The 14,348-nt window shown below is 40.2% G+C and overlaps 1 protein-coding gene across 1 annotated transcript in view; it reads left to right on the top strand.

Moving 5' to 3' along the window:
- Cad87A (cadherin 87A) overlaps positions 1 to 14,348 on the top strand; it is a 62,867-nt gene that overhangs the window by 37,927 nt on the left and 10,592 nt on the right. Inside the window, exons 2-3 of the mRNA XM_018022857.2 lie at positions 1,037 to 1,254; positions 12,492 to 12,749. Coding sequence (XP_017878346.1) covers positions 12,693 to 12,749 — 57 coding nt within the window. The 5' untranslated portion in view covers positions 1,037 to 1,254; positions 12,492 to 12,692. The remainder of the gene's footprint in view (positions 1 to 1,036; positions 1,255 to 12,491; positions 12,750 to 14,348) is intronic.

Here is a 14,348-nt window from a genome sequence, read left to right on the forward strand (position 1 = left end):
CTACTTCCGTTCGAGTTACCCTCCTTTGTAATAGCCTTATAAAGAAAACTGTATTCGAGCTGCAGCAGGATCGCGAAGCGGTAAATGTATTCGGGTTGTTTTACCCTCCGTTTGCTCCAATTAAGAAATATTTCAGGTAAGTGTGTCTCTTGGAAACTAAAAGGGACCGAGACACACCGTCCTACATTCTATTTAAACATGCATCTCGTTGGAATTTAATATCGCATCGTGATAATTTTTAATTAATCTCGCTAATTAATCTCCGCGCTTCAGAGGAGCATACTTTTTCGTTTTATTGTTATCACAACAAAATAAGCGGAAGAATAACGCGGGATCGATTAGCGCGGTATTTTCTCCAGCGAAATTGATTATCGACAGGTTTAAGAACGCCAAGAGACGAGAGGGGGAAAAGAACTGCGTCGACTCCGAGACATGCATCCATCATAATCTGTTTCGCCGTACGCGTTGTTAATCACTCAGATCGATATGAGGCATCTGCGATCGGATGATCAACGTTCCGGGAAGACACCTCAATTAACGCCGATGCCCCGTTGCTTTTACGGACCCCTCCTCGTTGACAGCACGTATGCATTCCTAACACCGATCGCTCTACCTACAGTTTGAATTAATTAGAACGTGCCGGCATTAATGAAATCGCGTGAATTTTTCGCATAAACGCCCGCGTGCAATCAAATACTCATCTCCCAGACTTCTGACAAACACTATACAGGGTGTCCCTGAAAAAGTATTAAAGCCGAAGAGAGGTGAGCCTGTGAGTGTCTCTGAACAATAATTTTCTTTGCCAAAATGCATGGTTTTTAAATTATTAACGAAAAACACTGACCAATAAGAGCATGCGATTATTACATAAAATTAATTATAAATTGTACGTAAAATTATAATTAGACGCTGTTAACACGATTACAAGTATTAAGGGTGTCGTAGTGGATTTGATAAGGGTACAAAAATGTTTTAACTTGGATTGCGTTGAGTTGAGAAAGTTCTAAACAGATGGGCGCTCTGTGTGTTGTTTCAGCCGCGAACAATGTAAACGAGCCGCCGATCCTGGAACCCAGCGGATACCCGACGGGGTTGCCGTTATCCGAATCTACGAAAGTCGGCACGGAGGTGTTCGTCCTTAAGGGTCACGATCCCGAAGGGTCGCCGGTGAAATACGGGATACAGCTCACGGACCACTTCGTCGTGAATCCGCGGACCGGCGTCATCACCTTAGCGAAACCTCTGAATCGCGAGGTAAGTAGAAACAATATTAATAGCAAAAATTTGGATATAAATGACAACCAAATAAACCAAATATTAAAATATATTTCATGCATCATTATCATTTCTATTTTGAATTGTTTTCTAAATAAAATCCGCAGTCCACTAGTAGCTAACCAGTAGATAGATTGATAGAACTAAAAAAGCGTGTATAGGAATGTTGTATTTTAGTTAGAACGATGGATTGGTCTGCTTCACTTATTATTGAAAAGCAATTTGGAAAATCCGTCGGATAATCGATACAGACACGCGGAGATAAATGACGGCAATGAAAACGGCGTGGGAGGGCGGTTTAGTGACGTTCGTAATTTACGGTGTTTAGGCATAATCCTGTACGTATCCGTACCCTAGCCGGAAATCATAAATATTCTAACGTGATTCGCTGCAACGCGGCGTCGATCGATTGATTCCAATAGGATTATAGGAGCTTTCCCACGGATCAGAAGGGAAATCGATATCGACAGATTTTTTTTTATCCATCCTCCTGGGATTACTCGGTTTTATTAAGTTCTTGTTTTCCCTCATTCGGAAAAAGGGGAAGTTACAACTTGTTTATGATTTTTGCTTAACTAATGGTTAATAATCTGTTATTTAAGATTGCATGAGTCTTGAGATCTTTACTAAAATATTAAGAAATGTGATAGAAAACTGTGTTCAACATTTGAAGCCATGAAGTATTGGCAAAAATTATGTTATTTAACATTAGAATTTAAGATGTAATCACTTTTTGAATAGCTCTAAACTTGCCTATAACGTTTTATTAATGTAATATCTAAAAACTGTTAAAATTCCAGTGCTTTGTAATGTTTTTATTTAAGGTCTCATGCAGTCTTAACTGTTCCGAGTACAAGAATCGGTATCAAGTCAAGGGTCAGGTACATCTCGTAATACAAACGGTAGAGGATACCTTATTAACAGCAACTCCATTTTTAGCTTTGTAAGAAACACGACCTCGTCTCTAATGATAAATGCGATTCCTTTTGTATTCTTCCTTCCTCAAGATTCTCTTGTCGAAGAACCATTCTCTGTATTAAAGCGAAGCTTCGTACATTTACAGAAAAATCTAGCAGCTCTGTTATTTCTGACGGGAAAATCAAATTTCACTCAGTTTAAATATTTAAGAATATATTGGCTATACAGTCAATCCCAAAAATTTATGTATNCTAGCATTGTTCAAGTGTATAGTCTATACATCCTTAAATATTCCCTGGAATAAATCTCGAGTACGGTTAATTTGAGCGATAAAGTATATTTATTGATCTAATTTTTGAATACCAGCAGCCATTTGGAAAGTTATGATTAATTGAATATAGAATCAAATTAGACATCTTGTTCACTATTCTGGTGGCACGCTGTACGATTGCGCTTGTTTATTAATTCAAACACGGTCGATTCCAGTTAGAGTCGCAGGATTCGTATCATTACGTTACCGCACAGGAGACGTTCCCCCCGGTTGCAATTGATTAACATAAATGTTAGATACCTACGTACGCGAGTGCACACGGATGACATAAGTTTAGTACTCACCAAATATCCATTCGAGTACGTGTTCAATTTATTAACGGTAAGATCCAACCTGTTTTGTGTAATTGGCTGTGTGTACTCTACCAGTAGGTACTGTAATCTGTAATTAGAATGTGACTCACGTCGAAATGCAGTTTCGCGGTTACGTTTTCAATCCGGATATTCACAATACCGTAAAATGGGATCGTAAATTTAAGCGTAGCTAGGAATTTTAATACATTTACAACCCGTTTAGACGACGTGGTATTTTTACCAATCCAGTACTTTTATATTTGCAGATATTCATTAATTTTGTAATCCTGATGTGTGTTTAGAATAGAAAAACGTATGAACGCTGCTCCCGGATATATTCGGTAAAAATATCTACCCAATCGATCAAAATATCGCATCGACTGAACGGATCGTACCTCTTTGAGTAAACAGCAGATTTTCAACTCATTCAATAGCATGCATGTATGCACATCTATGTATGTACATTACTTTATTTCAAGTTCCTCTGAATGTGTAAAAGTTTGCGTTCATGGCGATCAGACTGAACGAATCGTTTCGAACGACTGGATTTGAAGATTGTTTATTGCAAAACCTTTTTCTTCGTTAAAGCACGAAATGTTTCAGACAAAAAATGTAGCTCTAGTTGCCAGATACGAGAAAGGTCCTATGCAATTTCCTTCCCATTCTATTCATTAAGGAATAATTGCCGAAGTAATTAACGAAGTAATTAATCGATCAGTCCTGAAGTATTCGAGATAGAAGAAAATTGTATACGACCTTTTTTCACAGATAGTAGCAGTACCTGTAACTTTTATTTAAAGCATTCTTCGAAATTTCAAGAAAAAATATCTTTTTTATTTTTCCGAGATTTTTCCATGAACTCGGCTCGAACTCTATTTTTAAGTAGCCCCCACAGATTTAGTCATTTGATCAAGTGTTTGTGAAACAAGCAAGGAAAACATAATCCGTGAAACAATGAGAGGGAAATTGTTCTATGAACGCGGATGGTGTTTGTTGTCCGAGCAAAGGAGGGATCCTTGCGCGAGCCACGTGATTAAACGGTGCTCTAATCAGGCAATTAAGTTCGGATGCTACGTTCTGTGGAGGGCGCATGTTACTTTGATGCGTAAAACCGACAGATACGGTGCCGTGAACGGTAATACCTCCGGCTATTACGCACATTCGTGAATTAGCACGGGGCACGCCCACTGCCGGGCAAACGTCCGAGCAATTTAGCTGGATTAAATCAATGCCGATCAGTCGGGGCGAGTAAACAGTACGAGTTTGTACACGGTTTCTATACGCGTAGCTACGAGCCAGCTCATTGGTTGCTAGCGATTTTTTTTATCAAGAGACAGAGCAACGCGAATTAACCGAAACATCCGAGTTCTTGCGTATCTACTATTTAGACTAGTCAGGTTTTATTGGAAAATCTCTGCCGGAATTGGAACAAACGTAGGCAATCTGAATGAAATTAGTTCACCTCGTAGTCAAACGTTTCCTTGAAATGGATAGTAATTTAGCTCAGCTATACTGAGCCTGTGGTCTGGGATACTTAGAGTCTTTTCACGTTACCTAGATTACTTCGTTGCTATCGATTTTTTATACTACTTGATTGTACACGTGATCAATCTCGAATCGTAGAAAATTAACATAATTCCAGTCGATGCTTTTATTCTAGCCTTATCGGCCTGAAAATAGGATTTGGTTTACATTTTTCTATTTTTATACTTATTCATTATTATTATTATTATTATTATTATTATTATTATTATTATTATTATTATTATTATTATTATTATTACTATTATAAGCATATAATCCGAAAAAAAAGAGTAAAATTGAATATGTTTATTCATCTCGTTACGTCGAAGCGAAGTATTAGAGATTCTACATTGAGATCTTCGTTGAGATAGAAACTCGAATTCGCGTTACCGTGAAACTGATAATTTTACAACGGCGGCAGTGGCGTCCTGTTTGCGAAGCGTTCGATCGTTAGAATTAGCCGCGGAGTCGATGAAACGGGCAAACCAATTAATTCGGAACGAAAAATTCGAGAGCCCTCGACAACGCCGATACAAAAACGATACCCTCGATGCGAAAACGATCAAGCGAACAGGAAAGCGTGGAGGGTGGCCGTTTTCTCTGTCCCTGATAAAAGGTTGAAACGAACGAGCCAACGGACCGCTACGCGACGCGAGGAGAAGAGAGATCGATAGGCGGATCGTTGGCTTCGTCGACCAGGGAAATAAATCACGGCCGTGACAAGAGGCTGACGGAGTCTACTGCAAAATCTATCTGCAAAGTGGCATTAAACATAAAAAAAAAACAAATTACAAACTATATTGTTCACTACGTGATTGAAACCAATCTATTTTATTTTTACAAAACATATAAAGTCAGAATGCTACTTATAATTAGTGGCGTGCTTCTTTACGTAGTACCTCGTTTTTCCTGAAATCATTTTTACAAAAAACGCTATTTTTCGTATATACAGGGTGTCCCAGAACTAGTGTTAGGCCTTGAAATGGGGTGAAGCCATGGTGATTTTAAACAACTTTTTCCTTTGCAAAAAAGTTGTCCGAGGCGTGGTAGTCGAGTTATTAACAAAAACTCTCGACGAATCAGAGCGCGAGTATACAAGGCGGGCAGGAGCGAGGTAACCGCCTCGTGCGTTGTCGCGCCCGTACGTCGCGCTCGTGACGGGAGCACAAGATGAAAGAAATGTTACATGCAAAAATGAANCCCTGTATACTCGCGCTCTGATTCGTCGAGAGTTTTTGTTAATAACTCGACTACCACGCCTCGGACAACTTTTTTGCAAAGGAAAAAGTTGTTTAAAATCACCATGGCTCCACCCCATTTCAAGGCCTAACACTAGTTCTGGGACACCCTGTATTTATGATAAGGCATGAGAGACTCTATAAGAAACACATAGTGGGTATTACTGCAATATAAAAAGTTTTGTGTCGTTGCGAATGCAGTAAAAGAGTGTCTGGAGCGAATGAATGAATGAATGAAAACCGATTTCTCATCACGCGACGGATAGATGTGACAAATGTGACTAATGTAATGTAGTGGGAAACGTGGAAAGAAAGTATTCTTCTTATTCTCGCCGGCCGAACAATTCAGCCGAGCATTTCGGCCATAAATTTCGCCGCGCTTATGCGGACCTGGCCCCGAATCCTTATAAATGAAAAAGAACGGGGAAAGAATATGGATTAACTTGATCATTTCGGTCACGTACCGATCGTAGCTCTCTCGACTTTTCAACTATTTAATTCCGGCACGAATACAAACGGCGGAGGAAGAGAAACAGAGGACGAAGATCAAGGGTCGTCACTCGAGGTTTGTCGAAGCTAATACGAAAGCATCGTATTTGCTCGTAAATCGAGAAACGGCTACGCGAATCGCATCCACTGTCCACACAGAGTACTACATTTGCAATGTTTACTTTAATTACAAATGCACCATCGTTGAAACATCTTCTTGTGTACCTTCAGATATTTTTTAATGACTTACAAATCCTTATACAACGATAACGTGTAATATAATACCTAATATGTATTTAATCATTTCATGTAAAATAAACGTCCCATTTTTATTCACTGACGTATTTTTTTTATAATTTCACGTGAAACCTTAAAATAAGAAAAAAATAAGCCACGTTTGCCTTACTCATCGTTTACATTTATCAATAAGATTAATGACTGGGTCGATTCATGTACTAAGCGATGCATTCGTTACACCAGTTTATGATGTAAAGTTTCCCAATCTTATAATTCGGTTTGGACTAACTGTGGGATGAGTCGCATGTAAAAAGTTTCGGGTTGACAGGAAATAGATTTTTCCTTTTCTCGTCGGGCTGGAGTTTTCGATGCAAATTGCGAGGTGCGTAACTCGATTACAAGATCGAAGTTGAACGAGGAAAGTGACGAAACTTGATTGACCGTTGTCTCTAGGCGGAAATATCGGCTGCAATTCTTTTTTTTTTTCCATTGCCTCTCGTTGTCGACGAACGAGAACCGGAACGCGCTGGAAACAACCTACGGAATTAACTTTCCTCGCCGTCGATAGAATTCTAGATTGATTGCTCCCGTCGCGAAATTGCTGTTAATTCGTTTTATTGGCCGTCGTTCTATCATTTTTCCTTCTCGCAATTCCAGTTATATGTTCATCTATATATGAACATATAACACGTGATATTGAAAATTAGAAATGCAGAATGCTCAAAGAGCGTTTTTATTATAATTTATTATTAGCTCTGCCATTTTTCGGGCAGCGTACGAATACCGCGTCGAAAAAACTGGTCATCTTTTGAGGCGATCCACGAACGATTCAATTTTTTATTTTTTCATGGGAATAGAAGTGCTTTTCAGCCAGACCGTCTGCCATTGATCGGAACAAATGCAACGTCTGAAGAATACAGAGGTGGGGTAGGACTTCCTATTTGAGCATTTCTAAATATGTTCTTACCTGTTTTGCAACATGTGACGAAGCGTTGTCATGCTGCAAAATCACTTTATCATGTCTATCGTGTCATCTAGAAATGAAATATTTATATTCTATACATTTTTAATTCTATGTACGATAATTAATGCGGACAAAGCCGCAACGGGGGATGCTAGTACTCCATAAATCTCCATTAATTAGTGGTCAGAATTTTCTTTCCATTAATAATACTCTTGTATATTAAAAAAATTACAGAAAAATAACATTTTCTCGATGAGTCACAGTGGAGTAGCTTAACTAATTAATACTTGAAAAATGTTAAATATCCTTTATGGTACATTTCTCCAAATCTTATTCAACCTGTAAATCTGGAAAGAGGGACTAGAATGGGAAAGGGAAGGGCACGGTTCATTCATGGTCGACGGTCTCTAGCGGCGACTGAACCGGCAATAAAAGCGCGCCTAGGAGTCGGTCGGGCCTTTGTCCGGCAGATTGCAACGCGAATCGTCAAGTATTGTTTGCTCTGGCTCGGGAGAATGGAGCCGAGCGGCCGTGATTTTGCCACGATGATTTTCCCACAAAGCTATCCAATATTGCGCCGCGGTGTTAAATAATGAGAGCCGATCTTGTATCGGTCTACTATAGCGAGTGAGAAGGGTCGCGCCGTAGCCGTGCCGGTTGAAAACGTAATGAAAATACGTTCTCCCGAAACGCCGTCATAAAGTTCTCGCGGGACTATCGCGCCTCACGCATAAATTTTAATCCAGGTCGCCATGAATTTCAAGCAGTGAATAATTGGTTCCGCATACGCGGTTACGTAAGAAAGAATCATCCGTCAGTAACGTACTTAATTACATTTACTCTAGATTAAACTTCGTTTCTGGGAAACTTTTTATTAATCAAGATCTATTTCCGTCGTAATGAATTAAAATTTTCCAAAATATCGCTGACGTTCAGCCAATTTTATGCTGAACGTTAGAAAACTCGTGAAAATTTCGGAACTATTAATAATTCAACGAATGGCAGCAGAAAGATTTTTTTTGCATGTTATTTCATACGTGGAAGCGATGAAAATAATAAAAAAGATATCCTGCGAACGAAGTCCAGTCTCACTTTATTTTACGAAACAGATTAATCACTGGGCCCTAGCAGCAGTGCATTCAATTAATCTTCTGAATATCGTTAATCATTTATTTGATCGGAAATCGCGTGTAGAATTTATACACTACTTATGTAGTGATAATTACATTTAGAGTTCACTTTGCATCGCAAAGTGTTAGCTACGCGATTACCAAATTACGTTATACGAGCGCATTAGCTGGCTATTGACGCTGTAAGTTATAACTAGTGTGCGTTCAGTTTGCCATTAAGGTTCGAGGGTGAAAAGAAGCATGAAATACGGGATCGTTGAATGAATTGCGCTTTTACAGATTCAGGCATTAAATAAATAATCGAACGGTCCATATAACAAAAAATAGTTGGAGTACTTATAAAAAAAAGTTCCTTCTCCAGTCTATTAAATTGCCGTGTAACTGCAATAAGAACGACGGAAATATCGCAGTCGAGTAAAAAGGAGATGTAGAACGTTCGTACGTATGTACGCATATCTTTTTTTCTTTTTATTCCCTTCGCTTCTGGAAATCGCCTTTGTCACGGTCTGCCACCTTTTATGGCACGGGCCGCATTATAATTCATCGTGGGATCTCTTCCGCTACTCGCGAAATTGTTTTCTCCGTTCTACGTTCTTGCGAACTTCCAATAAACGACCCGGTGCCACAAATAATTTTCCAATGCCACGGACGTCCTAAATAATTAACGTCGCCGAGAGTTGGCCGCGTACCAACTCGGACAAAAAAGGATCGTTACTCCCTCGGTTTATCGGGATCTCGGTACGGCGCGATAGAAAAGTTCGACACAAGGGGCCGAGTAACGAATTGTGTCGACCGTTCCGTAAATTGGAATACGCAAATCTCGACTATTGTTTACCGTTCCGAGAGACGCGATAGACCGAACGGACGCGACGCGACGTCTGTATCCTAACGAGAGACAGCGTAACAAACGGTAGACCGAATTATTTCATTTGGGCAGTCGGGAGCCGCGTGCCTTTTCTAAAACGTTTATTTATCAATCGGATAGAATTTTGTATATAGTCCGTGGCCGACGGGCGACACATGCGAATGCTCGCGATGCAAATGAGAGCGGTACCGTGCGTTCGCACAGTTTATAGATTCTACGTGCCGCATGTGGGGCCACCGCAATTGCATTGATGAGATCGACGATGGGAACGAGCGACGCGACTGCAAGAGACCGAAAAAGGCCCGCAAACGTGGTTCGCATTTTGGTAGGAACTACAATTCCCTTTGTCCCCGCGCACAGACTCGACGCGTTGACCAGAAGTCCGACGATGAATCATTTATGACGTTCTCATTATAGCTACCGGTTAATTACCTGATGCCGTGATGACGATTTCCCGATACGCTGCTAATGAAAACCGCAACGTTACCGGGTTCTTCCGTCGAAACTCCAATCGGGCGACATGTCCAAAGCCCGTGTTTCGTTTCCCCATTTGCTTATTAATCTATGCGTCGGTGTCCAGGTCGATTTAACGGGGAATTGAAACTTCGACATCAAATAACTTTTCGGTGAAATTATAATTACAAGAGATTGTGTCGTGTCTCGTTAATTTATTCTTTATTAAAAATAGTACAATTTATGCGATAACACATAAACAGTGAAATCTTTTGAGGGAAGACTATAGTTTCATTTAGATTTGTCGTGAAGATAAAATGTACCAAATTGAGGGAAAGCAGAATAAAATATATAAATAATTTGGGTTTGAATGGTGCAGATGAGGATTAGGATGGAGGAGAGAGCAGGAATATTAGGGAATAGAGAAGTTGTCAGGGCAGTCTGGTATCAGGAAGTCAGAGTAGGGAGTGATGTGAAGACAAGATTAAACAATTATGCTAGGAAAAGGTTCACAAATAATACTACTGATACAGATTTCGAAGATAAGACCAAATATGCAAGTATGAGTCAAGGATAGTAAGGAAAGCAGGAGGCTACCTTTATCTAACTTAAGTAATAAAGAACGTTGGTATACAACGAAACTTGTAAAACTACTTAGTCAACTTGATAAAAGTATTATACTATTTCCCTTACTCTCTTCCTATTCAAGTTACAACTTCGTAGTTAGTTTATACCCAACGTTGCATAAAACATACAGGAACCTGTTAGTACAGTTGTAAAGAAGTGCAACAACTGTATAATAAAGCCAACACTCGTTTGGCTTGTAGATTATGTAATGGTTCCAAACCAGATAGATTTTCAATGTTACCCGAGTTTGAAAGCATTCGCAAAACTGTTCTACATTTCCTTCATTAATTTCTAAGTTATAGAAGTCATTAGGTTTCAGTGAAATTACTACGTGTACCCATGAATTGTGGAATATCTTTAAGGACACGAGTACTAAACTTCCAATATTCTAGCTGGCTGCAGTAGCCATGCTCCTCCGCAGCTCATTAAACTCATAGCGAGCTTCGAGGTTTAAAAGACCAGCCGTTCTCCAAAGAGTCGCTCCTCGCTATTTCGTCCAGACTCGGAGCATCGCACTTGTTTTCTCGAGTAGCTACAGAAGTACAATTTTTATGCTTTCTCTAATCTAAAGATGCACAGTTGATTCATTTATTTAATATTGTAACTGAATTTATTCGTGTGGAAGTTCGATTAGGCAATCAGGGTGAACATTCTTAATTTCCTATGTAACGTAGCTTAGCACCCTTGGTACGGTTACAGTATTAAATCACAATTGACCTTGCTCGCTCGTTTCTGTGTCTCTCGATTCTTCCGTTTCGAGCCCAGTTCTTCAGTTTCAAAGATGAATCGACGGTCTGCGTGGATGTTGTTTGTTCGGTGAAACGCGGCAAATAAAAGAGCAAGAGCGGCCGAAATTAGAGGTGCCTTGTCGGGGTTCCGTTGGACCGACGAGCCGCGATTCTGTGCACGTACTTGTGATACACGACGAGACGGCACGAAAGCGAGAGCGGGTCGCGCATTGTGTCGCCTTAAAAGCGGCCACGCTGTGTCCCGTTTCCCTGTCTGCAGCTGACAGGAAATTCAAGAATAAACGGAGAATTATCTGAGAACAGAACCACGTACAACGGAAAAGGAGAAACGTGGGTAGCTGGGAATCGCCAGTCACATTTTCAGTGACAGTTGCTTTCATACTTTCATATCAAAACATCGTCGACGATTTTTCGTTTTTTATTAATAATAAATATGCGAGGTCGTGTTCGTCCTGTGATTAGAATATTCTGTAGGTGATCTCGAGTCGACGTGTGTGCCAGATTTCGTGCTCGTAGTCAGAATGAATCGTAGGAGACGTGGACCTCCTTACAAATGGACTGAGAAATAGCGTTGAAGAACGAGCAAATGTCGCCGGACGGAAAAGGAAGTTCTTTTCTGGTCCGTCAAGCTAAAATTACTGTGCTTGTCAGGTGGTTTCGTGTATTAGCAGAGTGTGCGACGCACGTATGATAAGACCGCACGGTGTACTCGGATCCTTGACCTCCTGTTAAATTGCAGTCATTACGTCGGATTGCACGTTTCTCCCCCTTTTTTTTTTTTTTTACTTCCTGTTCCGCCGCAAGCTTGCGCCAAGTGGCGAGAAACCGGTCGTTTTGCTCCAGTTTTTAGCAACATGCAAATAATGTTCGCCAACGCGTAAAGAACCTCTAGTGTTTTCCACGGGATTTGATTAATGTAATTTCTTATATGAAGGAATATGTAAATCCAGCGGCGACACTTGTTTTAGCTAGATTAACCAGCGAAGGGAGCTGTTTAAAAAAATATCATCAACATGCCGTAGGACCGTGAAACACAAGCACGCCGCTTAACGGAACGCAAATTAAGGACGTTCGTTCCGATGCACCAGTCGGGAAAGTATATTCGTTAAACTTAAAAAGTTCTCCACCAGGATGTTATTTCCCGCAGTGGCAAGCCGTCCCCCGAGTTTTAATGAGCCTCGTTTTTTACTCAATTAATGTTCGTTGTATAAAGTTACGCGACAAGAAAATAATTTTAAAACACGAATCTATGCTCAGTTGTAATTATCGCCTAGAAACTTTCTTCGAATTAATCCGACGTTACTTTGTTCTTTATGCACACGTAATATTCGTGGGAGTAATTTGGCAACCAGAACTCAACAGATTTGGCTAATCCTGGTTATTATTTGTCGGTTCCAGGAGAACGATACGATACGGTTTCGCGTGACGTTAGAAGATGAAGTGCCGACGGGTCAGCAACCGAACATCGTCGGGGTGGACGCATACGTGATCGTCCTCGACGAAAACGATAATCCTCCCCGTTTTCTGAACGTACCGTACGAGACCGTGGCCGAGGAGGACCTCCCAGTCGGCTCGACGATTCTTCCGGGTATTAGAGTAATGGATCCCGACCTGTTGGGTGACATCATAGATCTAACCTGCGTCCCTCAGCCACAGGTGAGTCATTAATACTTGTTACACCGCTAATATCCCGTGGGCGCGTGTCGTTACTCGAGAGAGTCTCGCCTGAACGTTCCCATACACTGCAGACTGTACAGTCTGATCCAAAACGGATATTCTTTCATTTTTATTTTTATTCTACACATTCTGTTGAAAAATGATAAAGAAATCTTAACATATTCTTTTTTTTTGTGTCCAACTGTTAGCAAGTGCAATCTTCTATTGAAGTCTTGTATGCATTTTATAGACCAATGAGAAAGAAATGTTATCACATTCCTTGTGAGGGTTCACCCGTAAATGTAACAAACGGTATCTTCTATTTCTACGATAAATGATAAACGTGATTCAAAGAATATTTCACAATTGGTTGCGACGGACCGCACGAATTTGCTTCAATGCAAATCCCGGCAACACATGTAGGCGCATCACTTCATCGACAAACTCGAAATCAAATTTGCATACATGGTTATTTCATTTCCTGCAGTGAACCGAATAAAGCCACCTCAAAGTGGTAGCAATCTAAAGCGGGATAGTTCGGCTATGCAAACAGAGCTTGTATTTGATACAAGTTTTAATTCGGTATATCAGAAATAAATTAAGTTCGTGTTCAACAGATACCGAATATTTGCAATTAAATTTAAACAGAGACGGAATTTATTGAGTCGTCGAGATCAAATCCGTCACACAGTCATTAGATGAGACCAACTGAATTAGTAAAGAAAAATTGTTTCTGACGTTTCTCATTTACTCGTTCTGAATACATTATACGTATTTTGTGTATTCGTTTCTGCGTGGCAAAGGGTGGCTACACCGAAAAGGATTTATTACTCTGAATTCATTGCGAAACTCGAGATGAAAGATGCCTCGTGTGCTTTGAGCAGAAAGCCTGAATAAAGCGTACACAACATCTCTCTACTGCTTAGCATACCAGGCCACATTATAATACAACAGTTTTCGTTAAATCATTTCAATTTCCACAGTTTCCACTGTTAAAATGCCAAAACTGTGGCAGTCAACGTTAGTTCGAAATTCGATATATTTTTAGGAAGAAAAGTACACGTATTAGATATTGTTTTCAGATTCCCTCGAACATTGAAATAAAAAAATTACGACGTCAATTTCTTTCGCGTTGTAATAAATGCCGTGATACGGTAAAACGCGGAGTTGTCAGACAGTCGCATACTTGCAGTGGACGTAGAACAGCTATTAAACACGGCGTAGGTACGCAGTGGCGCGAGTTGATGTAGAAAATTCCGACGATTCAGGGATGAACTTCCCTCCCGGTCGAATTTATATTGTAGTATTAATATATTGCGAGACACAACGGCGGAGAATATGCAGCGCGTCCTATTAAATAGTCAAATGTCGCCGAGATTAATTTCGCAGACGCTACCGGAAGGGAAGCCGGATTTATCTCGCGCGACGATTAATCTTTTCCCCCGCCTTGGACGTCGAAAACGTTTGCAAAAGAAAAAGATCCCCGGAGAATTCCGTTATGCATTAATTAAAAGAGACTGCTAATATTATTTCTTTCTTAATTATTCTTAACATGTATATACCAAGATTTATAGGATCATTACGGTTGTTTGGAAAAAT

This window comes from Ceratina calcarata, unplaced genomic scaffold, assembly GCF_001652005.2.
Source record: "Ceratina calcarata isolate Rehan_Ccalc_2016 unplaced genomic scaffold, ASM165200v1 scaffold294.2, whole genome shotgun sequence".
NCBI classification, from domain to species: Eukaryota; Metazoa; Arthropoda; class Insecta; order Hymenoptera; family Apidae; genus Ceratina; species Ceratina calcarata.